This window comes from Pimephales promelas, chromosome 12 (genome assembly GCF_988280905.1).
Source record: "Pimephales promelas chromosome 12, fPimPro1.hap1.1, whole genome shotgun sequence".
Classification (NCBI taxonomy): domain Eukaryota; kingdom Metazoa; phylum Chordata; class Actinopteri; order Cypriniformes; family Leuciscidae; genus Pimephales; species Pimephales promelas.
The window spans coordinates 5,638,896-5,664,419 of NC_142780.1; the positions used below are offsets into that span (position 1 = coordinate 5,638,896).

At 44.2% G+C, this 25,524-nt stretch overlaps 2 protein-coding genes across 5 annotated transcripts in view; one reads left to right on the forward strand and one right to left on the reverse strand.

Annotated features, from left to right (window-relative positions):
- celf3b (cugbp, Elav-like family member 3b) overlaps positions 1-25,524 on the reverse strand; it is a 75,191-nt gene that overhangs the window by 13,727 nt on the left and 35,940 nt on the right. For all 4 annotated transcript variants that reach the window (XM_089117443.1, XM_039681308.2, XM_039681307.2 and 1 more), the window contains exons 4-8: positions 25,137-25,185; positions 13,166-13,294; positions 13,013-13,092; positions 5,127-5,270; positions 806-938 (exon numbers count right to left, since the gene is read on the reverse strand). In XM_089117443.1, the coding sequence (XP_088973569.1) occupies positions 806-938; positions 5,127-5,270; positions 13,013-13,092; positions 13,166-13,294; positions 25,137-25,185 (535 nt within the window). The remainder of the gene's footprint in view (positions 1-805; positions 939-5,126; positions 5,271-13,012; positions 13,093-13,165; positions 13,295-25,136; positions 25,186-25,524) is intronic.
- Positions 20,353-25,074, forward strand: LOC120485506 (uncharacterized). Its single transcript, XM_039681310.2, has 4 exons — positions 20,353-20,538; positions 21,469-21,756; positions 21,863-22,165; positions 22,292-25,074. Exons 1-4 carry the CDS (start codon positions 20,481-20,483, stop codon positions 22,606-22,608), a joined length of 966 nt encoding a protein of 321 aa, XP_039537244.2. The 5' UTR covers positions 20,353-20,480; the 3' UTR covers positions 22,609-25,074.

Consider the following 25,524-nt stretch of genomic DNA (forward strand, 5'->3'; position numbering starts at 1 on the left):
CGTTAAAATAGTCCAAGTGACTACAGGGGCTCAATCTTAAGTTTATCAAACGACGAGAACACTTTTGTGCGCAAAAAAACAACAAAATAACGACTTTATTTCAACTATTCGTTTATTTCTCCCTCTGTGCGAGTCAGGTTACTAGTTTAATAGCGTAAGCTTCTGTTATTGTACGTCACACGCATCACACACACATGACCAGCGTCGGCCAATAGTGAGCCCACGTGTGACGTAGCTCTACGCAATCACACTACGTTAACTGACTTACAGGCTCATGGAGAAGGAAGTGAATAGTTGAAATAAAGTCGTTATTTTTGTTGTTTTTTTGCGCACAAAAGTGTTCTCGTCGTTTGATAAACTTAAGATTGAGCCCCTGTAGTCACTTGGACTATTTTAACGATGTCTTTAATGACTTTTCGGGGACAGCAAGAGCCAGTCCCTCAAGAAGCCTATTGACTGTATGCAGGAGCGATCTTAATATCTTAAATATCTTAATTTGTGTTACGAAGATGAACGAAGGTCTTACGGGGTTGGAACAACATGAGGGTGAGTAAATACTGACAGAATTTTCATTTTTGGGTGAACTAACCCTTTAATATGCTAAATACATATTGTTGAACTAACCCTTTAATATGCTAAATACATATTATTGATGTTAAATACATACAGATCATTTATAATTGTAACACCATTAAGGTCCTATATAGCACTTTCAAAGCATGGGTCTTTATGGAACCTTATACTTATGGTGTATTTTCTTAAGAGTGTACTGTAATGCTGCCAGCGGGGTAATGGTGGTAATTACCAGAAGAGGGTGTGAGTGGTGTGAGGATGCCGTTCGCATTGAGGGCTGCCATGTGCTGCATCTGCAACCCTGCAACTGTTGCCACGGGTGACAAGTAGGCGGACTGTGCGGCCAGAGCCTGTTGCTGAACCAGCTGCGACAGACAGAAGAGAGAGTTAACGCTGTACATCTTCAACATGTGGTTGAGGCTTCAGTTCACTTGCCAGATAAATCCATAATGACTGTCATTAGTGTTGGAAAGGAAATGCAAATGCAGTATTGTGCAGGGATTAAGTAAGGATACATGAAATATTGGATTAAGCTATGAAAATTCATCATAAAAAAATAACATTCGTAAAGATAATACTCCGAAGGCTAAAATAAACAAACCACTTGAATATATTTGGGTGCTTAAAAGTACTTTTGGCACAATTATTAGTTTATAACAATGTCCAAAACTGTATATAACAGGGGAATAAACAGGAACAATTTCAAAAATTACGGTGTGAAATTATTATTAGTATGGTTATAAAGGAAAATCATACTGTATATACCTTTCAAAAATCATGTTTTTACATGTTTTTGAAATAAGTCTGTTATATGCTCACCATGGCTGCACTTATATGATCAAAAATGTACAATAAGAACAGAAATATTTTGAATTATTATAACAGTCTAAAATAACTGTTTTCTATGTGAATATATATTAAAATGTAATGTATTACTGTGACGCAAAGCTGTATTTTCAGCATCATTACTCCAGTGTTCAATGTCACATGATCCTTCAGAAACCATTGAGTCGCTGCTCAACAAACATTTATTATTATAATCGATGTTTAAAAACAATTGTGCTCCTATTTTTGTGGAAACAGTGATACATTTTTTTTTCAGGTTCCTTTGATGAATGGAAAGCTCAAATGAACAGCATTTATTTCAAATAGAAATCTTTTGTAACATTATAAACTGTCACTTTTGATCAATACAATGTGTCTTTGCTAAATAACTACGTCTAATATGGGGGTAGAATTGTTGCATTATTCCAAATAAACAGATTGAGATTCACAAACTAATGTAAAAAAGTATAAAACTCACAAATAAATATAATGATATTTGAAATATATACAGTATATATATATTTACAAATGTGTTTAATGTCACAAACACAACTCTGCCTGGCATTTATTTGTGAAGCGCTTTCTGTGCATTTATAAATCCCCATTTGTGGATTTTGAAACACTTCCAGCGTCGACGTGCCGACAAATCCACAAATAAGTGGACTCCACCCACCGTTTCTTCAAGACAATCAGATAACGGCCACATTGAGCTGACCAATCTTAACACGTTCTTGCTACAACCAATCACGTTAGGCTTTACACTCGGGGCAGGAACTGAATCTGATTCATTTTTGAAGATATTTGCACCCTTGAAATGGAGCTGTAATCAATGGGCGCTTCATTCAAATTGAGCTGTTTGTGAGGTTAAAACACCCTGTTTCCAAAAGATTGTTGGAGTTTAGGTTTTTTTTAATATTTCGCACTAAGGTTCATCACGCGGACTTAAGCAGCGCGTCAAAAGCAAATAGCCCATTCTCTTCCCTGCTGCCATAGCAGTTTCAATAGTGTAAAACTAACATGTTTCCAATGTTAATAGCCTACATTTTGACGTCTGTTTTCTTACCTGCAGATATATGCCGTGTCTATAATCTTCCTAATTGACTAGTGCTGGCTACATATATAATTCGTGATAATGTACATGTACAGTACTGGACGCGACACAATGATTCATTGATTATAAAGGGATACTCGCTCTTCTTCTGAAGTAGCGGCTACTTTTGGGTGTAAAATGTAATGCTGAAAAAATATATCTTTGCATTTATTTTGGATGCAGCCAGTAACTTTTACAATAAAATATTATTAAGTCTGATTCATATGAAATATTAATTGTGTGATAGAGTGTTTTAACGGATAAATAAATGCAAATCGTTTGTCTGCTGGGCATTTCACTTTAAAATGTATGAAACATTTCATGCTCCACGGACCTGCTGCGCATTTAAAACTTGACTGAAGAAGTGGGAAAAGCTGTTGGACAGCAAAATCACCTAAATTATTCAAACTCGCGTATTTATCACGAGATTGAATAAAGTTATTCATTAGGCAGTAACTTATTGATGCTTTTCTGTTTTATCATGAATAATGTTACGCTTCCATAACATGTTGTTCAAAGATGTAAGTGCTGTTTCTCTGGCAGTTTCAAAGGCTCATAAAAATGGTGATGGCCTGAAGTATAAAATCATTAGTTACCGGTAAGCCAATCACAAAACGTTTGGTAATGACGCATGTAATTCGCCAGCTCAGACGCAAACACACGTTTAATGCGAAAACGAAACCATGGAGCGAAATACTGGAGTGAACATGGCTGACCGAGTTTTGCTAACTCCTCCCATGAGTGCATCCAAGGGGGACACAATCACAACCATCACATTGCTGGCCTTTGCCGTGCCCAGATTCTCGCTGACGTTCGGTAATAGTTGATAAATTAAACTTTTCCCAAAACATGTCGGGAGAAGGGCCACAACGTCACCTCCATTCAAAATGTTTAACAAACACTCGTCTTGTTCGGGCTTCAGTTTGCAAAATGCCGGGAATATTCTCCACAACAGAGCGAATTGCATCCCGTGTCTCCATATCCGCGGCTGTTTTCGATTTGATCGAGTTGTGTTTGTGGCATAAAACACATTTGTAAATATATACAGGGGTTGGACAATGAAACTGAAACACTGGCCAATGTTGGATCTATATGCCTGGGGGCAGTGTTGTAGTCGAGACCACCTCACTCGAGTCCGAGTCGAGACCGAGACCAGAGAGAGTCGAGTCCGAGTCAAGACCGAGTCCATAGAGAGTCGAGTCCGAGACCAGAGACGGTCGAGTCCGAGTCGAGACCGAGACCAGAGAGAGTCGAGTCCGAGTCAAGACCGAGTCCATAGAGAGTCGAGACCGAGTCGAGTCCGAGACCAGAGACTGTCGAGTCCGAGTCGAGACCGAGACCAGAGAGAGTCGAGTCCGAGTCAAGACCGAGTCCATAGAGAGTCGAGACCGAGTCGAGTCCGAGACCAGAGAGAGTCGAGTCCGAGTCGAGACCGAGACCAGAGAGAGTCGAGACCGAGTCGAGTCCGAGACCAGAGACTGTCGAGTCCGAGTCGAGACCGAGACCACTGAGAGAGTTGAGTCCGAGTCAAGACCGAGTCCATAGAGAGTCGAGACCGAGTCGAGTCCGAGACCAGAGACGGTCGAGTCCGAGTCGAGACTGAGTCCATAGAGAGTCGAGTCCAAGTCGAGTCCGAGACCAGAGACGGTCGAGTCCGAGTCGAGACCGAGACCAGAGTTTAAAAAATATGATCAGTTTAGGGTAAAAAGGCCACATAGTAGGTTGTGTTAAAAGTAATTTTATTACAATTTGTCATGCGCAGTTGCACACTAGAAAATCACCAATCACTGTGCATGTCAATCAATTTAAAGAAATATTTTATTAACGTACATTAATAATCATGAAAAATATTTTGAATTGAACTCGAGTGGACTCGGGAATAAGTCCGAGTCCTAAAAAAAAAAATGTTCGAGTACGAGTCAATTCCGAGTCCAAATGCACACGAGTCCATGACAAGACCAAGACCATTAAAATATGGTCTCGAGACCGAGTCCGAGACGAGTCCGAGTCTCGAGTACTACAACACTGCCTGGCGGCCAATCTTCAGAGTGAAGCGCGGGTGGATCAGTGATGGTTTGAGCTCCAATATCATGACAATCCTGATTGTATTTGATGGACACGACACTGCCGAGGACTACCAAACCCTTCTGGAGGATCATGAGCACCTGATGCTCAAACCGTGTATCAGCATGATCATGCACCAACACACACAGCAAGACTTGTGACAGAAGGGTTTGATGAAGATGAAAGTGACGTTGAACATGCACAGTCACCAGATCTAAATATTATTGAGGTGTTTTGGAGGAGCGAGTCCACCAGCATCATATAGTGACCTGGACACTGTTCTGGAAGAGGAACGGCCCATAATCCCTCTGGTCACTGTGAAGGACTTCTATCTGTCAATTGGTGCTGTATTTGGATGCAAAATGAGGCCCTCACCATACTAACAAATGATTGTGTTGTAAAACCAGGTGTTTCAGTTTCATTGTCCAACCCCTGTATATACATGCATGTATAACTGCCATGACTGCATGACACATTTCTACGTTAAACTTTGTCACTGGCACAGCTAGTGAAGTAAAAGATTTATTAACCATAAACATGGACTAAAAAAATCACTGTATGTGTGTTCACTCACTGCTTGTGTGTAGGCATTATAAGCATTAAAGTTGAGCGTCACTGGACTGAAGACGCCGAGCTGTGAGGCGACCTGCTGCATTCGCCGAACACCTCGCTCTTTCTCTGTGTCTGCAAACTTCACCACCAGACTGGAGGAGGCGCCCTACAGACAGACAGAGTTAACCACTGACAGGAGCTGCATCTCAATTCACCTACTTTTCCTATGACCAACAAGTATTCACTCTTTTTGTGAAGAACAAGTACATACTTTTGAGTGTGTAGCAGAAGAGTAGACAAGGTTTGGGACATACTATCACATCATAAAATAGCGTCTTTAAAGGAGTAGTTCACTTTTGAAAAAACATTTGCTGATAAATTTACTCACCCCCATGTCATCCAAGATGTCCATGTCTTTCTTTCTTCAGTCGAAAAGAAATTAAGGTTTTGGATGAAAACTTTCAGGATTTTCTCCATATAAAGAATGGGTCCAAAAGACACTTTCAGTACAAACTGCAAAAGGTTCAAAGAGCTTTAAACGATTTCAGACGATGAATAAGGGTCTTATTGATCAAGTGAAACGATCGCTCATGTAATTAATAAATAACAAAGTTTAAGTTTTATATGCTCAAATGCTCGCCTTGCTCTGTTCTGTGACACACGTTCGTGACTCTCCTGTTCGAACTCATTCATCAAAATGAACAAATCTTTTTCCGAGTCAATTCGTTCGTTTTGTTCGTTGAATGAACCAAATGACTCGGATAAAGATTCGTTCATTTTGATGAATGAGTTCGAACAGGAGAGTCACGAACATGCGTCACAGAACAGAGCAATTTGAGCTTATAAAACTTAAACTTTGTTGTTGTTTTTTTTTTTAAATGAACGATCGTTTCGCTTGTTAAGACCCTTATTCATCATCTGGAATCGTTTAAACCCCTTTGAGCAGTTTGCATTTTGCACTGAAAGAGTCTTTTGGAAATTGAACCGTTTGGTTCCCATTGAAGTCCATTATATGGAGAAAAATGCTGGAATGTTTTCATCAAAAACGTCTCGGTTACGTATGTAACCCTCGTTCCCTGAGTAGGGAACGGAGACGTTACGTCAGAAGTGACGGAGATTGGGGGATTTCGCATAGAAAGCCAATCCTCTTCGAGTATTTAAACACGAGCCAATGGCATGCAATGCCTTGGGGCTGCGGAAATTTGCATAGCGTACTCCGCCCTACTCCGTGAGTATAAAAGGAGGAAGTGAACGCAACCGCAGTATGTCTTCGCTGAGGAGCCAAGACTGAACTCGGCATCTACCCAGCGATACAGCAGAAGTGGCAGGGAGACGTAACGTCTCCGTTCCCTACTCAGGGAACGAGGGTTACATACGTAACCGAGACGTTCCCTTTCGTAGTCACTTCGAGTTACGTCAGAAGTGACGGAGATTGGGGGTCTGTGCCATCACGCCATCTTCAAGCTGTCTTCCAGTGCCCTGCGAAAGACTGAACCCCCGAGCCTTACCTCTTTTTTTTTTTTTTTTTTTTTTTGGGGATCCGACTTAGACACAGGATTACCAAGGTACACTGGGAAACATATCCCGAAGGGGACATGCTACCAGCTGCCTACCGAAGGGAGGACTTATGAATACACATATGGCCACCTAGGGACGCATATGGAACACTGGAGTACCAACCGCAGGTGGCTACTGATTTAAACTCCAGGGGTGGCAGATGGCTTGCCAAGGGAAGACACATGCTCAGAGAGGCTTACAGTGGATAATACACATGAGACGGTTACCATGGGGAACCGTGCGCATGGAGGCACCTAGCTAGCATCCAGAGCAACGCAGTGGTGCCTGCATCGTCGGTGCTGGAGGACTCAAGACTTCAATGGAAGAATGAGGAAATATCGCACTTATCCAGTCCGGGGAGTGGAGTGGCGAGCAAGCGAAGACACCTGAGCGGATCCAGAACTGGCCGAAACGAGTACGTGAGAGGATACCGGCTCAATTCGCAGATTATAGAATCTGGCGAAGGTGTTGGGTGTCGCCCAGCCTGCAGCTCTGCAGATGTCTGTTAGCGAGGCGCCGTGCGCTAAAGCCCAAGAGGAGGCTACACTCCGAGTGGAATGGGCCGTCACACCAAGGGGGCACGGAAGGCCTTGCTGCTGGTAAGACAAAGCAATGGCATCCACTATCCAGTGGGACAGCCGCTGCTTTGAGAGAGCCCTTCCCTTCTGGCTCCCTCCATGACAGACAAAGAGCTGGTCTGAGGTCCTGAAACACTGCGTTCTGTCGACATAGGTGCGGAGAGCACGTACCGGACAGAGCAGTGCCAAGGCTGGGTCTGCCTCCTCCGGGGGCAGCGCTTGCAGGTTCACCACCTGGTCCCGGAAGGGAGTGGTGGGAACCTTGGGCACATATCCAGGCCGGGGTCTCAGGATCACGTGAGAGTAAGCCGGCCCGAACTCCAGGCACGCTTCGTCAACGGAGAATGCGTGCAGGTCCCCCACCCTCTTGATGGAGGCCAATGCAACCAGGAGTGCTGTCTTCATGGACAGAAACTTTAACTCTACCGATTGCAAAGGCTCAAAGGGATGCCTCTGCAGAGCACTTAAAACTACCGAGAGGTCCCAAGAGGGTACGAGGGGAGGACGAGGCGGATGCAGCCTCCTCGCTCCCCTCAGGAACCTGATGACCAGGTCGTGCTTCCCTAAGGACTTACCTTCCACTGCTTCATGAGAAGCGGCAATGGCCGCGACGTAAACCTTAAGGGTGGAGGGCGACAGCCTGCGCTCCAACCCTTCTTGCAGGAAGGAAAGCACGACACTGATCGAACATCTCCGGGGGTCTTCTCCGCGAGAAGAGCACCAATTGACGAAGAGGTTCCACTTCAACGCATAAAGGTGTCTCGTGGACGACGCTCTTGCGGAAGTGATGGTTGCCGCCACCGCAGGTGGCAGCGAACTCAAACCTGCCTCGTCCCGTCCAGGAGCCACACGTGCAGCCTCCAAAGATCGGGACGAGGGTGCCACAGAGTGCCCCGTCTCTGAGAGAGTAGGTCTTGTCTCAGAGGAATAGGCCAAGGAGGTGCTGTCGCGAGGAGCATGAGATCGGAGAACCACGTCTTGGTGGGCCAGTAGGGGGCTACCAGCAAGACCTGCTCCTCGTCCTCCTTGATCTTGCACAACACCCGTGCAAGGAGGCTCACTGGGGGAAACGCATACTTGCGTGGGCCCCGTGGCCAGCTGTGCGCCAGCGCATCCGAACCGAGAGTGCCCCAGGTCAGAGAATAAAACTGGGCGCAGTGGGCCGAGTCCCGGGAGGCGAACAGATCTATCTGTGCCTCCCCGAACTCTTTCCAGATCAGCTGGACCGACTGGGGATGGAGTCGCCACTCGCCGGAGATAGGGCGGACCCGAGACAGCTCGTCGGCTGCCCAGTTCCGGTCTCCAGGAATGTGAACTGCACGAAGGGACCTCAGGTGCTTCTGACTCCATATCAAGAGGTGGCGGGCGAGCTGCGACAACCGGCGCGAGCGTAGACCCCCCTGGTGGTTGATGTACGCTACAGCCGTAGTGTTGTCTGAGCGGACAAGCACATGCTGGCCCTTGAGCAACGCTCTGAAGCGGTGCAGGGCGAGCCGTACTGCCAGCAGCTCGAGGCAATTGATGTGCATGAGGCGCTGGGCCCCCGTCCAGGAGCCGGCGGCTGCATGCCCATTGCACATGGCACCCCAACCCGTGGTAGATGCATCCGTGGAGACGATGAGATGCCTGGAAACTCGCTGAATAGGGACGCCCGTCCGTAAAAAGCTGAGGTTCGACCACGGGAAGAAGGTTCGCCGGCATGTCGGAGTCACTGGGACTCGGAGCGAGCCGCGATGCCATGCCCACCTCGGGACTCGATCGCGAAGCCACAGCTGAAGCGGTCTCATATGAAGCAAACCGAGCGGCGTTGCCGCGGCCGCGGATGCCATATGCCCCAGGAGCCTCTGAAAAAGTTTCAGTGGAACCGCACTCTTGCCCTCGAACTGACGAAGACAAGTCAGCAGTGAGTGCGCGCGCTCGTTCGTGAGCTGCGCGGACATGGCGACCGAGTCTATCTCCACGCCGAGAAAAGAGATCCTCTGCACGGGGCAAAGTTTGCTCTTCTCTCGGTTGACCCGAAGGCCCAGACGGGCTAGGTGCCGGAGCACCAAGTCTCTGTGTTCGCAAAGCTGAGCTCGAGAGTGTGCTAGTATCAGCCAGTCGTCGAGATAATTCAGGATGCGAACCCCGTGTTCGCGAAGGGGAACAAGGGCTGCCTCGACGATCTTCGTGAAGACGCGAGGGGACAGAGCTAACCCGAATGGGAGAACGGCGTACTGATATGCCTGGCCCTCGAAGGCAAACCGAAGAAACGGTCTGTGTCGAGGTAAGATGGACACATGGAAGTACGCGTCCTTCAGGTCGATCGCTGCAAACCAATCCTGATACCGAACACATTCGAAAATGCGTTTGGCCGTGAGCATTTTGAACGGTAGTCGATGGAGAGAACGGTTCAAAATGCGCAGGTCCAGGATCGGTCGTAACCCACCGGTCTTCTTGGGGACAATGAAGTAGGGGCTGTAAAACCCGGACCTCACCTCGGCTGGAGGGACCGTCTCGATTGCACCCTTCGCCAGCAGGGTCGCAATCTCCGCTCTCAGGACTGGGGCATTGCCACCGACTATCGTGGAGCGAACTCCCCTGAAGCGGGGAGGAGACCGTGCGAACTGAATCGCGTAGCCGAATCTGATCGTTCTGATGACCCAGCGGGATACCCCGGGAAGCGCTAGCCAGGCTTCCAGGAAGTGAGCCAACGGGGTCATGTGAACCACAGACGTCCCCCCGGAGGGGCAGCGTGGCGGGTCGACTGGCACACGTGCAGGAGTTACCCCGCTCGGATGCGTCGAAGCCCGCTCCCCGACAGAAGGGACCAGGGAAAGCGGAGCGTTCCACGGGGGTCCGTTCTGCCGGGGGTCTGGCGAGAGAGGGGGAAGGGATTGGTGTAGCCCGGGGACGACACACGCACCCTTCCGCGCCCTCCGAGACAGAGAGGAGTGAGTGGGCCGACACACTGGGGCATCGGGGGCACTCACTCCAGTCTGTGAGCTCAGTGAGGATGTCAAGTCTTTCTTTAACCAGTTCAGGGTGCTGCCCACCCGTGGGTGAGCAGCGGGGAGCTGAGAACAAAAGATTCTCCCCCGGCCCTCCACCGGGGGAAGGAGGGGGCCTGCTACCGCCTCCTGAGAAAGACTCGAGATCGACACTGAGCCGCCCGTGTCAGGATCTTCGCTTGGCCTGGCGTTTAGCGGGGCGAGCGGCCTGAGGGGGCTGTGACGCCGGCCTGCGGCCTCCTCGACGCCGGGGCCCGGGTGAAGGCTGCTGCTGGGGCCGGGCGGGAGGGAGGGGAGCCGCAGGGGGGCGTCCTCGGCGGCGAGCAGGGGGAGGCACCTGTGCCGACGACTGGGTGGAGGCAGCAGCTGGTCGTCGGGGCAGGATGTGTTTGATGGCCTCCGTCTGCTTCTGGGCGGTGGAGAACTGTTGGGCGAAGTCCTCGACCGCACCGCCGAAAAGGCCAACCTGGGACAGCGGAGCGTCGAGCAGACGAGTCCGCTCAGCGCTCCGCGTATCCGACAGGTTGAGCCACAGATGACGCTCCTGAACCACGCTAGTGGCCATCACCTGACCAACGGCGCGAGCAGCCACTTTCGTTGCCCGGAGAGCAAGGTCAGTGGCGGACCGCAGTTCTTTGAATGCCGTCGGATCAGTCCCGCCCTCGTGCATGTCTCTGAGCAACTTCGCTTGGAAGACCTGCAAAGTGGTCATAGCATGCAGAGCGGAGGCCGCCTGTCCCGCCGCTCTGTAGGATCGCGCCGCCATAGCAGACGAGAACCCACAGGCTTTGGATGGGTGCTTAGGAGGACCACGGGTGGAAGCGCTCTGTGGACACAGCTGCATCGCAACAGAGCGCTCCACCGGGGGCATCCCAGTGTACCCACGGGCGGCCCCGCCGTCGAGGGGGGGAAAGGCGGGGGAGAGATCGCGCTCTCGGGTGGACAAAGGAGCCCCCCAAGAGCGCGATAACTCCGCATGCAGCTCGGGGAAAAAAGGAATTGGAGTCGGCCGTGGCTTTGCAGCGGCAGCCTTGTCCAAAAACCAATTATCCATCCGTGAGAGGTCGGGGCAGGATGGAGGTTTCCATTCTAGCCCGATACTCCCAGCGGCTCGAGACAGCATGGCCGTCATCTCGGGATCTGACACGGACAACGCTGGGACTCCCGAAGGAGGCAACGCAGCCGGATCTTCCTCTCCCGAGGAATCAAGCCCGCCTAGTGATGCTGTGATAGACATCGCATCATCATCTGGGGCGCTGCTCGAAGCAGCCGGTGCCGCCGAAGAGACAACCGACCGAGTCGAACTAGCGCCCGCTGGCTCACGCACTGAGGCGGGAGGTGTGGCCCGAGGAATCGTCGGGGCTTTATCCCACACCGTCACCGTTAGATCGCCCGGTCCCCGGGTCGACGGGCCCCCTTTCGTGAAGGAAGCCGATCGAGTAGGGGGGACCGGGGCTCTCACTCTAGTGAGATCATTGAGCCGCGACCTCAGTGTGGAGATGGTCATGGTCCCACAGAAGGAACATGAGTCATCCACGAACGCTGCTGCTGCATGCTGAATGCCCAAGCAAACAAAGCAGCGTTCGTGACCATCAGATGACGATAGAAATCTACCACATCCAGAAGGGCACGGGCGAGCCATCTTTAAAAAGACGTGCCGCGTGCAGCTCTTTTACAGAGAGGAGAGAAATTCACTCTTTCAGCGCTGAGGCTACCAGGGAGAAGCGCAAAGTCTGGCAAACCACTGCACAGATCGCAGGCAATGCAGAATCTCGCTGGGTACCGCCGTCACACCAACACTGAAGAGGACGCTCGTCTCGAAGAGTCTTGAATCAGCTTTGAGGAGTGAAGAGGTTCTCTTGGCTCCGAAGCGAAAACATACTGCGGTTGCGTTCACTTCCTCCTTTTATACTCACGGAGTAGGGCGGAGTACGCTATGCAAATTTCCGCAGCCCCAAGGCATTGCATGCCATTGGCTCGTGTTTAAATACTCGAAGAGGATTGGCTTTCTATGCGAAATCCCCCAATCTCCGTCACTTCTGACGTAACTCGAAGTGACTACGAAAGGGAACCTTAATTTCTTTTCGACTAAAGAAAGAATGACATGGACATCTTGGATGACATGGGGCTGAGTAAATTATCAGCAAAAGTTTTTTCAAAAGTGAACTACTCCTTTAAGGTTTGCTCTCTGTTGCTTAGTTACACACATCCTGTCATCTAAACTGACCTGTCAATCATCAAGTCCACATTTAATCATCATCCACATTTAATGTAATTTAATTAGCTACTGTATCGGATAGAAATGCAGAATCACATTGATCTACCAGTCACGGGTCTATCATGCAAAGACTCTCTTTATGTTAATGCATAACGATGCATTTAAAAGTGAATGGCTGCCAAATAGATCTTTAGAAATGCTCATGTTGTTGTTGCAGATGAAATAAAACACGGATAACAGTACATTAATATTTCATCACCTTAAATGTTGATTATTAGTCACTCAAACCCCTTTATCTAAACCTCTCTACGTAACCGTCGGTCACGCACATCCGCCATGTTTTGTAGTTTTCTGAACACTTTTACTCTTGTTTTGAACGGAATCCTCCTCTATTAGCTGTTATAGTGAGCAAGGATCCACACTTTGAAAATCTACTGGATATAGTAGACCCTTGGCATACATACTATGCTTTTGGACACACTTTTTTTAATCTCACATACTGTTTAGGATGGATAGCATGGACACTGAGAAGCAGGGAATGAGAAGAGAGAGGAGAGACACTCACAGGCAGAGTCCGGCTCCCGTGCAGACTGTTAATGGCAGACTGGGCCTCAGAGTGACTCTGGTACTTCACAAACGCACAACCTGTGAAAACAACAGAAACATCAGATTGAGTTTGTGTTTGTTAACACGCATGTGTACGTGTCTGTTAACAGACCTTTACTGGTGCCGTCAGGTCCTCTCAGCACTGTGCACTCATCGATGCTGCCGAACGGTTCAAACATCTTCTTCACGTCCTCATCAGACTGTTGCTTTCCCAGCATCCCCACAAACAGCTTCCGGTCCTCTGTAAAGAGGGAGAAATGGTCAAGATCAGTTATTCAACATCATGGACCTGGCTTTATTAAACTCCAGGCTTTTGTAAGTGTCTCAGTTTAGTCAACAAAGCCACAGTCCCGTCAGCCTCCAGCAGAGGGCGCAATGAGCCGACTATTATGTGAACTATGTGTGTGGGTGTGTCGTGTTTTGCTGCATTTACATTTTAAAAGCATTGAAAGGGTCAGTTTAACAGATCTTTTTCACTACAGAAACATCCTTTTAGATTGTTGGTGATATTCAATCTAGTCTATTTTATTCCAAATTTAGCAAACATTCTTACTCACAGGCCTGTAATTGCACATGCAACATGAACATCTGCTCTACACTCTACAAAATAAAGGTAGAACCTGAACCTCGAACAGCCATGGGAACTTTCCATCGCACAAAACTATTGATAACTCATAAATACTTTCTAATATGGCAACATGAATTATGAATAATTTACTGTCATTGTGAAAATAACATGTAATCATCTAATCAATAAAAAGTAACTGTAGTCTAATTACTGTCATGTTATGTCTGAGTTTTTAGTTTAGTTTGAGTTGGATTCTTAGCTTAGTCCAAATCAATTATTTGTGTATCCGATTGGAATCTGATGTAAAATGATTGACTGTCAACACAGTGTATCACAACTGTTCAGATCTGGTTTAGTGTGTCTAACACAGTCTCATCCCAAGTCGTCATATAACTGACGTTTTGGGACGTATTTTGACCATACGTCAATATCAGCCTTTTTAGGGCCCCCTTAAACGTCGGTAGATGGCGATCCCGGGCCGTCATACAACTGACGCTTTACCTTTAACGTCAGTTAGGTGACGGGTTAGGTTTAGGGTTAGGTTTAGGTATGGGGTAGAGTTAGGATCCCATAACCTCATCTACCGACGTTTAAGGGGGCCCTAAAAAGGCGAATATTGACGTATGGTCAAAAGACGTCCCAAAACGTCAGTTATATGACGTCTTGGGGTGAGACCGGGTTGGTGTGTCCCGTGCCGCGCTTTTGTTGGAGGGGTCGCAACATGGAGGGGTCTGCAATAGACCCGTTTTCAGTTAGTAAACATGGTGTTTTTTTTTTTGTGGGCGGAGGTTAGGTGGAGGCAGAACGATCCCTCTGGCCGCTTCACTGACAGGACTGATCTGACAGGATTAACGTTACGTTACCTCGGGTGAGTGGCCTGACTTCTACACCTACCTTATGGAGAAACCGATCGTAACGAGAAACTGAGGGCAAATAAATCTTTAGATATGGTCCTGTACAAGACTTGTGTGTACGATCCACAGTTCTGCAGAGTCAGCGCCAAGAAGACGACAATGTAAAGAGTGTCATTACGGTGCGATTTTAATGATGTGAATATTTTCTAGAAATAAAAATTCCATATACAACATATTCATTTTGCATAAATTCTTGCACGAAACAACACAACAAGATGACATTTAATAATAGCAACAATAATTTAAAGGGTTAGTTCACCCAAAAATGAAAATTCTGTCAGTATTTACTCACCCTCATGTTGTTGATCTTCGTTCATCTTCGGAACACAAATTAAGATATTTAAGATATTAAGATCGCTCCTGCATACAGTCCATAGGCTTCTTGAGGGACTGGCTCTTGCTGTCCCCGAAAAGTCATTAAAGACATCGTTAAAATAGTCCAAGTGACTACAGGGGCTCAATCTTAAGTTTATCAAACGACGAGAACACTTTTGTGCGCAAAAAAACAACAAAAATAACGACTTTATTTAAACTATTCACTTCCTTCTCCATGAGCCTGTAAGTCAGTTAACGTAGTGTGATTGCGTAGAGCTACGTCACACGTGGGCTCACTATTGGCCGACGCTGGTCATGTGTGTGTGATGCGTGTGACGTACAATAACAGAAGCTTACGCTATTAAACTAGTAACCTGACTCGCGCAGAGGGAGAAATAAACGAATAGTTGAAATAAAGTCGTTATTTTTGTTGTTTTTTGCGCACAAAAGTGTTCTCGTCGTTTGATAAACTTAAGATTGAGCCCCTGTAGTCACTTGGACTATTTTAACGATGTGTTTAATGACTTTTCGGGGACAGCAAGAGCCAGTCCCTCAAGAAGCCTATGGACTGTGTGCAGGAGCGATCTTAATATCTTAAATATCTTAATTTGTGTTCCGAAGATGAACGAAGATCAACAACATGAGGGTGAGTAAATACTGACAGAATTTTCATTTTTGGGTGAACTAACCCTTTAAGCTCCTTATTATGTAGCCGAATCTGTGCTGGTTTGTATTGGCCGTGTGATGATGAACCAGGTCAATGACATCATCACTAGTGTGCCAGCCTGGTGGCATTTTGATGGATGGACAATTCCAACATTAAGTGTTTAATGTGTAAACTCTTAAACTATTTAAACTAGTTCTTTATTGTATACATTGGCATATTATAGCACATAAAACTTTGTACGTTTTCACTTTGTTTTGCCTCCAGCTAGTGCCGTGATGTAACTGTGACTTCGGCGCAAAAGGGGTCTATAGAGATGTTGTCTTATTTACAACATGAAAATGTGTAGGCTCTGCAGCGTCTCCTGAGGCGGTCACATAAAAAGTCACATAAAACCATGCGAAATCCGACCGTAGCGCTTACGGACTGAAACGTACATTTACAGATTTGAACAGAATTTCAAACCGCATATTAATGTAGCTCTAAATGGACACTAACAAGTTCACACTTGTTAAATCTGATTGGATTTGGACTGACAGTCTGACTGAGGCTTTAGCTAGTTTGTCATTGAGGCCTGATTTTTCCCTTTCTGTTTCCTTGGTTTTCACTTTTGCATTAGTTTCTATGGTTATTTATTGTTGGATTTATCTCCCACACCTGATTCTTGTTGTCCTCCCTTTGATTATCCTTGATTCGCCTGAGTTTGAACAGTTCTTTGTCCGTTTTCGAGGTTGTTTAATGGTTGTTCTTTTGCTGAGTGTTTGTATTCTGATTTCTAGAGAGTTTATATTGATTTAAGTGTTAACTGCTGTGTTTAAAATCCAGCCTCAACCACTGCTGACAGAAGATCGGACACTAGAAAGTGTTTCTAGCAGCAGTTCAGATCCTCCTCAACTCACAGGGGGATCGTTCCCTCAAGGACTTCTTTGCCTGTGTGTGTTTTTCCAGCCAGGACTACACTCGCAGACGAAAGCACTACATCATTTGGATTGAATTATGTGTCATCATTTGGAATAAATAAATGTGTAATCATGAGGCTTGAATCCATCAGGGTCATTTGCATCAATAGAGTCTGGTTAGTTTCAAACAATAATTGTTTAAAGTGTACATATCATGCTTTTAAATCATTCATTTTTACATATAAATCATACATTTGTGGTCTATATAAAGTGAAACGGCAATGCTTGGGTCTGAAATCCTCATTATTAAAGCTCCACAGGCCCCTTCTCTACCCCTTTTCTGATGTGCGTCTGTGAGCAACTCGTTTTGGAGCGTCGATGTGTCATACCCCGTCCGCTCTCCAGGTTACTGAGTTCACACTCGGTTCAACTCCACCCCATTCAGCCATTTTTGTAGTTTGATTTAAGATATACGATTATATAGCGTCAAAGAACATTTTTATTCACACTTTAACAAAATGTCAACAACGGAAGATTTGTCTATCAAGCCTTACATGTGCGATCCAGAGCGAGCGAGTTGAAAAAGACAACGACGAACCTGCAGAACAACGTCTTCATACGGATGTAACTTATTGCCATGGTATGTCTATGTAGCTGTCTGTATTGTGTTATAAGTGAAAGTCAATTATTTCACTTGTTAAAACAAGCCCACTAACATGATAAATGACTACGGTCTAATCTTATGACTAAAAATCTGTATTGATAATATGATACGTTTAGAAAAGCATCAGAAAACACAGTAGCTAAATGACCATTGATGAAATTCAAAAACAATTAAAGCTGCAAGCAGCGATGGGCGGGCCCTCGCACCTGTAGCACGTCGGGGTCTTAGGCGGCCGTGTTGCATTTTCTGCAGCTCAGCCAGTGCGGATGTGCATTTGCTATGCTGCTACGTTAAAGGTCACTTCCTGTTGCCAGGAGGTGGCGCTATGACTGTGGGTGAATGTTGGCATGTAGATTTGTTCAGGGCGGGACTCTTGTCAAACGTGTTAAATTTCGTGCAGATCTGGGCATTTACAGCCAAGTTACTACAACTTCCTGTTTCATGGCGAATCATGGACGCCACGGACACACCCATCGACGAAAACGCGCAGATAGCACAACTTTACATCGTCAATGCCTTTAGAAGGTACAGCAGAAATTTGAAGTTGATCCGACTAAATCCCTAGGAGGAGTTTGATAAAGTACGGAGTGTGTAAATCTTCCCAAATCGGTCGCCAAATTCAAAATGGCGGACTTCCTGTCGAGTTTAGGGTATGGGTTCTTGAGGCTTATTTCTGCGTCTGGTCATGGTAGATGCACCATAGAAATTTCGTACATGTCGGTCAAACAAGCTGCGGGGGCTGCTTCATTAAAGGTCACTTCCTGTTGCCAGCAGATGGCGCTATGACTGTGAGTGAATATCGGCATGTAGATTTGTTCAGGGCGGGACTCTTGTCAAATTTCTAAAATTTCGTGCAGATCTGGGCATTTACAGCCAAGTTACTACAACTTCCTGTTTCATGGCGAATCATCGACGCCACGGACACGCCCATCGACGAAAACGCGCAGATAGCACAACTTTACATCGTCAATGCCTTTAGAAGGTACAGCAGAAATTTGAAGTTGATCCGACTAAATCCCTAGGAGGAGTTCGTTAAAGTACGGAGTGTGTAAATCTTCCCAAATCGGTCGCCAAATTCAAAATGGCGGACTTCCTGTCGAGTTTAAGGTATGGGTTTTTGAGGCTTTTTTGTGCGTCTGGTCATGGTAGATGCACCACATAAATTTTGTACATGTTGGTCAAACAAGCGGCGGGGGCTGCTTCATTAAAGGTCACTTCCTGTTGCCAGCAGGTGGCGCTATGACTGTGGGTGAATGTCGGCATGTAGATTTGTTCAGGGCGGGACTCTTGTCAAATGTGTAAAATTCCGTGCAGATCTGAGCATTTACAGCCAAGTTACTGCAACTTCCTGTTTTATGGCGAATCTTCGACGCCACGGACACGCCCATCGACGAAAACGCGCAGATAGCACAACTTTACATCGTCAATGCCTTTAGAAGGCACAGCAGAAATTTGAAGTCGATCTGACTAAATCCCTAGGAGGAGTTCGTTAAAGTACGTAGTGTGTAAATCGTCCAAAATAGGCCGCCAAATTCAAAATGGCGGACTTCCTGTCGAGTTTAGGGTATGGGTTCTTGAGGCTTTTTTGTGCGTCTTGATATGATACACGTCCCCACCAAATTTCGTGCATGTAGGTTGAACGTGGACGAGGGGCTAATTATTTCAAATTTTCTAGGTGGCGCTAGCGAGCCATTTTGCCCCGCCCATCCGCGAAACCCACAAAATACGAAATTTTTCACCAGTCCTGACAAGAGTGCCAAATTTGGTGAGTTTTTGAGCATGTTGTGGCCCCGAAAATGGCGCCTACTTTGCAGAAAAAAGAAAAAAAAAAAAAAAAAAAATAACCCTAACAGTTTCAATAGGGTCCTCGCACTGTTAGTGCTCGGGCCCTAATAAAACTGCAGACGTCTAATGTTACTTCAAAACAAAAACAAAGAAAGACAAAGGTACTGCTAAACCATGACCACCATGTGTTTTAAGAAAGTAAAACTTTTTATTAACGATAATTTTACAGCTTATTGTAATGCTCTGTTCGTCGTCTCGAAATATAGAAGGAATTGACCCCTCATTCAGACGAAGTCGATCGGCAAACCCTTCTGTATACTGGCGGAGGTTTGAAGTGGGGATTATTGAAGTGCTTTGGGTCACTAACGTACATCCAACAACCGAACATTTTGACTTGCCCTCTCGTAACTTCTGCATTATTGAGCTTGGACTACAAAATCGGAGCAAGAAACAATAATGGCTGTTGGGCCGGTAGTCAATGTCCTTATTTGGCAGTTCTGCTGCAAATACTGTGACGTAATTGTTCAAAATACGTCATAGAGAACAGATCAAAACAAAATATGTCCAAAACAAAATATAAAGATATAAACGAAGCACCTGAAGAGAATAATTTAAACTTCTCTGTACTTATAAACACTAAAAAAAAGTGGATTTAGCATGATATGTCCCCTTTAAATTGCTTGTCATAGCTCTCTTTGGATGTGTGCCTAACTGCTGGAGTTTCTCAACATCACTACGTTATTCCCCACTCTTACATAGACATTATCTTTAATGACATAAAGACAATAAAGATTCCTGGATAAAGAGAACACTTCTTATTGATACTCCTATCAGAAGATCGATCTTCTAAAGGAAAGCTCAACGTCTGAATTTTAATACATGTTAAAAAGTTCAATCTGCCCATCAGTTCCTGTTAGAGAGTGAAATACAGAATTGTGGAGCCAGGAATATGGATGTGAATCTAAAAATAGCAACAAAATAGAGCTTTGTTTATACATTTATTCGGATAGAAAAAAAAATCCATTCAGCCCTAAAAACTTTTTTTGTTGCTTGTGTGTGTGTGTGTGTGTTGTGCTGAGCTGATCTGAACGCTTAGTCTTCTGCCAGTTATGGTTGTTTTAACCTCATCAACTTCAGATCATCATGCTAAAAAAGTGCAGGTACCAAATATGTAATCTTTTTAATTAAAATCTGTAGATTTAGTAGAATCAGTGATGGATTTTGTAAATCTGTGGTTAACCTTAATTATCAGCCCACAAGTGTGATAATTATATGTGTAATATAAATTAATGTTGATGAAACTTAGTTGATTGTTTTTCAATACTGACTTATAACAATGTTAGCTTATGTGTTGTCAGGTTTAAGTTGTGATCATGTTTTTGTTTTTTGAATTAACATCTTTTATTTTGAAATGTCTTCTGACGTAACTGACGTAACTTCCTGACGTTCTTTCTGACTGTTCTTCCTGTGTTCTTCTGCTTCCTGTTTATTCGTTCATGCCATCTGGTCCTGCGTGTGTTTTGAATGTTTATGTCATTCATGAAAGTAAATTAACTACACTTGGGTTACACGCCACAACAAGTCTGGGTGGAAGCTCCTGTTTCAGCGGATTGCCAAGATGATGTATCCGCTGCAGCTGGCTGTCATACTTATGAGTTTGGTTTACCAGTTAAATGGTACGTTAGTGCATTGAAGTCATCTCGTAAAGATCTTATTTGTGAGTTGAACGCACATGAACACCACCACAATGTCGTAAATGCGATTGGGAAGCTCTGGATTTTCTTTAAGATTTAAAGAAAGCATGTCAGTGAGAAACATGGCTGAATACCACAATACTTAAAGGTATTCAGCAGTGACACTGTCAGGCTTTTCTATTTACAGGGAAGTAAACTAATTGCCTGGACAGAAAATTATGACATTATAATATGACAATGAAACATGTAATGTATTAATATTTTGAGATATTTTGATTTGTAATGACATTTTATAGAACCAGAGTTTAAGAACCTTGCTGTATGTCTGTGTAAGTTAATTAGTAAAGAGAAAGTACACTCTTAGAAGAAAAGGTTCTATATAGAACCTTAAAAGGTTCTAAAGCGCTACGTATTTGGAACCCCTAAAATGCAGTGCATGTGAATGATCACAAAATTCAAGATATGGTGGTTAAAAAATGTAATTAATCAATATCAGACGAAGAGTGCCATTTCAGTTTTTATCCTCCAAAAATCTGCATGATTAAAATGTGATATTAAGTTACTACAACAGTTTAATAAACAATAATTTAATAACAACTACAAAATGTTGCAGAATAATGGAATATATGAATGAATAATAGCCTTTAAAGAACCTTTGTGCCAAAAGTGTTCTTTCTTGTCATTATTTGGAGTTGAGTAAAGAACCCTATGCTACATATATAGAAGCCTTTTTTCTAAGAGTGTATACCGCCATCTTACACAACTGCCGTTGTAAACACGACTTCCCACCTCGTAAGTACGAAATTCCCAGGAGGACTTGAACGCGTCAGTCATCACACACACCCTCCCACACAAACACACACACACATACACAGATCATTAAAACGGTCTCTTCTATGGTTTTTGTTTCAGAAGCATTCTCCCAGCGTATACCATCTGATTTCGTGTTACTTACAAAACCATATACATTCCCCGATAACCCCAGCAGCTGTGAGAGAGCTGAATGGAGGAAGAGTTCGCCCACAGAAGCAACTATCGCCACATATCAGAACCAGACCTGGCGGATTGAAGAAGGCTTTCAAGAAGAATTCACATGGAAAGAAAACCACCTGCTACTCAACTCAGCCAAATACACTGACCAGGGGTACTATGAGTTTGACTGTAATGGGGTTAAAACTTCACTTAAACTGGATGTTTTGTGTAAGTATTCCCTGTATCTGATTCCTATAAAAAAGTTACTTGAGTCGATGTGTCAGCATCAGCACATGATCAGCGACTGATTTTGATTTAAAATATCCCCTTATAGATGCAAAAGACGTGCATGTGAAAGAGATGGACAACATCACCCTCGACTGTTACGCAGTCAGTCCCAAAGATGTGACGTGGCTGCATAACAAAGAAAGAGTTTTGCACTATAACGGATCCATGTACTCTGGCGAAGGCTACAAGGGAAGAGTATCGCTGGAGGAGAACTGCTTTAAAACTGGCGATTTCTCTTTGACTATCACTGGAGTTCGCGAGACAGATGCCGGGATATACCGTTGCTTTAAGGATGATGAAACAAAAGAAGGATACCCACACACCACCTATCATCTGGCACATGTGAATGGTAAGACTGGGAAAGGCGATTCAAATCTTATTTTTTACTTCATATAGACAGACAATACATACTTTAGCATAATAACAAGCCTTATTTTCACTCTAAAAAAAGCAATCTGCTCTTTGATTCACACAGATAACCGCTCCAGTCCAGGAGACCAAACAGACTCCAACTGCAATGATGCACTATTTATAGGGCTCGCCATAGTTTTTGGCATTATCTCATTCATCCTTACTTTAGTCATTGTAAAACCTAAGCTGAATTGTCAATTCGCATCAACTACACGCACTGATGGTGTAACAAAGAGTGGCGAAAATGACTGTATGTTGTCCAGTGATACAACGTCACCCAAAAATGACAGTCAGTCAATCGTCCGTCATTCTGTTCAGGAGAGCGAACGCACAGAGAATAAGGCTTCCAACACCAAAGTTTTTTTTAATCTGGCAGAATGAAATCTGTAAAGAGACATGACATTATAGGCCAGTTTCATACCGCCTGCTCAAGCAAAACAACAGCATTACTACAACACTATACAATGTTGATTAATGGTAGTGGAGCCTTTAGGAACTATTACAAATTTGATTGTTGCAAAATGTAATTTACATGAGGCAGGGCTCCAGACAAACTTTTTTCACTAGGAGCACAGTGGCCCCCAACTTTTTAGAAAATTTTATGGGCACAACCAGAAAATGTAGGAGCACACACCGTAAATCAACATACTAACCAAATATTCACATTTCAATTAATTTCCAGTGTATTACTAATAAAAAACTTTGATAATAGATGCAGAAATGACAATGCCTTTGTAATCTGATTGAACGTTACAACCTCTTGTCTTTGTAATTAACATATTTATTAACATGTCACCTCATACTCTATGCTTGAGGCTAAGATTGTGTTTAACTAGCGTATTGTGTTTAAACTGAAGTGCCTGCACTTAGCGAATGCAAAATTCGCAGTTCATGGAATTCGCCTCCTGACAGTACTACCTTAACCAGCTGAATTCTCAAAGCCAGTCTTCACGAAAATGATTGGCTTGGCCTTTTCGCCACAAAAACCTCTCGCTCTGAATCATCTTCCGACCGTGACACTGTACTATGGCTGCAACATTTCAAATAGCTCACGGTATGATTCAGTATGTGCTATGTTTAGGGAAAAAAACACTGCTGTCAAATAAAATAAAGAAAATATGAACAAATAATCTAACCACAAGCAAAAGCACAAATAAATACAATAGAGCGAAGATCCTGATAAAATAAGCTATGCTTTTAAGGTAGGTCTAACATTCGTTTTCAGGTACAGAAATTGAATAAAATAATCAAAAGTAAAATAACAGTGCATATTTTACCACATAAATTAAAGATGAATCCTTATTAAAGTTGCAAAAGCTATTCAATTCAGAGCTGATTCAATAATACTACACTGGTACTGTGAGTGTCTATCTTGACCATATAAGTCTACTTAAGACATAACAGACTATGTCTGCCTGGATACTCATCAAGACGGACACGTTGACATACTTTTTGTGTGAATTTGTCAAATCAAGTGCACAGACACGCGCACAAATCTTCTAGACGCAAGTTCTCTTTCGCGTCTTGCTCTTGAATGTTTACATTGGCAAAACTTAAATGAGTTTAGTTTAAACACCGATGGTAACGTCTACGGTTCAGGTCTCGCCTGCGCTCGTGCGCTATCAACTCTCGGGTGATGATGGCGTAAATGACTGGTCATGTTCGAGCAGCACTCGTTTTGAACAGTCTTCGTTTTGTAATAATCGTAAGAGTAAAATTAACAGAGTAATCGTTTTGTTCACGTTTTTTGATTTTCGCTGTTGTAATGTATTATTTGGGAAGCCAGCAAGTAAATTTAACTGGCACGCTAGCCGCTGGTCGGAAGAACGAGTCAATAGTTCGCTTGTTCACTGCTCAAACTTACAGCAGGTTGTCTCCATCTCCTTCCCACAGACGTTTAAACGCACGCTCGATAATCTCCAGGGCCCTCCCCCTCCACACATCAGCCACTTACAGTGGCCATTTCCTATTCTTTTCACACTCATTGGCCTGCCACACATTCCAGATTCATTGATAAGCCGCTTCCAAGTTTAAAAAAAAAATTCCAGTCGCACATGTGTAAAATTCAGACACACGCTCTCACCCATTTGGTAGCAGTCTTGAGCCCTGTGAGGAGAGGGACCACATTTACAGTAAATGGTCATAAGTCTACATGATCAAGCCCATGTCTACAGTCTTACACCAGTTTTGGTGATCTGGTTAACTGTTCTGCCATAATTATATATATTTTTTTCTTTAGTGAGAAAATGGGAGACTTTCAAATCACAAATACACTGATTTCCCTTTACCTGTGTGCCTTTTTAATCTTAATGTACTGTGTGTTTTGGAAGGAAGACAATCTTTGAAATGTTAAAGTGCCTTTGCCAATAAAATCCATTTATCTTAACTATTTTAAGAGTAGTGTTTTAGGTGTTTAGCTTCATTTTTGTCCTTTACAACCAGTATGCAAAGTGTCCTGTTGCCTGTCAATAAAATATATTTTATATTGACTAAATGGTATTACCAAATGTTTGTGAATTATTATTGATTATTGTATAATTACTAGAAAAGGTCAATTTAAAATTATGTGTCAATCTTCTGGTAAGTGTAACTACTGCTTAAATGTATAAAGGGGGTAGGCGTCAATAAGCTTAAGCTTCTCCTTTTGAGCATCATATCCACGTTTTTAATTTTGTTTTATTTACTTACGCATTTATTGTACATGTATCCTTCTTTAGTTTTGTCTGTGCTAAAGTTTGTTACTATTTAGGATTTTGTGGAACTATTTAGTTTCAATGATGTTGTTTCAATAAACAGTCTATTTTCACTCAGCCTTGTTGAGCAGAAGAGCATTTTTTAAATAAAATAAAAAGTATTACTGACAACAGACTTCAAATAAGCCAAACACGTGTGAATAACAGATGATTTACCTCCTTTCCCCTCACTGTCTGCAGGCTTCACTTGAATGGGTCGATTCATCTGAAAAACAAAAACAATAAAAATGAATGGATAAAATGTCTAAATAATTCAAATGACATATTTACACATTCTGCAGCATACCGGGCAATTCTACCAATGGATTTATACCCATACACAGCATTTTATAGCCGTGTTTAACTCATAGTTGCTTTGCTTTTGAAAGTGAATTTCTGTACAGACACAAACCTTAATGTTGTGGTTACAGTTAAAGGAGAACTCTGGCGCAAAATGAACCTTTGGTCTAATTACACATTGGTACATAGTCAACCGTTCTCTGAGATTTGTTTTCATGATTATCGAATGTAAAGAGTTTTATCTCTAAAAAACATTTTAGCCTAT

What these genes read in the sequence shown, in the direction of transcription:
- LOC120485506 (XM_039681310.2), top strand. Translation starts at nt 20,481, where the DNA reads ATGATGTATCCGCTGCAGCTGGCTGTCATACTTATGAGTTTGGTTTAC. An exon ending in TTTGGTTTACCAGTTAAATG is followed by an intron (nt 20,539 to 21,468) that starts GTACGTTAGTGC and finishes TTTTTGTTTCAG; the next exon opens with AAGCATTCTCCCAGCGTATA. An exon ending in ACTTAAACTGGATGTTTTGT is followed by an intron (nt 21,757 to 21,862) that starts GTAAGTATTCCC and finishes ATCCCCTTATAG; the next exon opens with ATGCAAAAGACGTGCATGTG.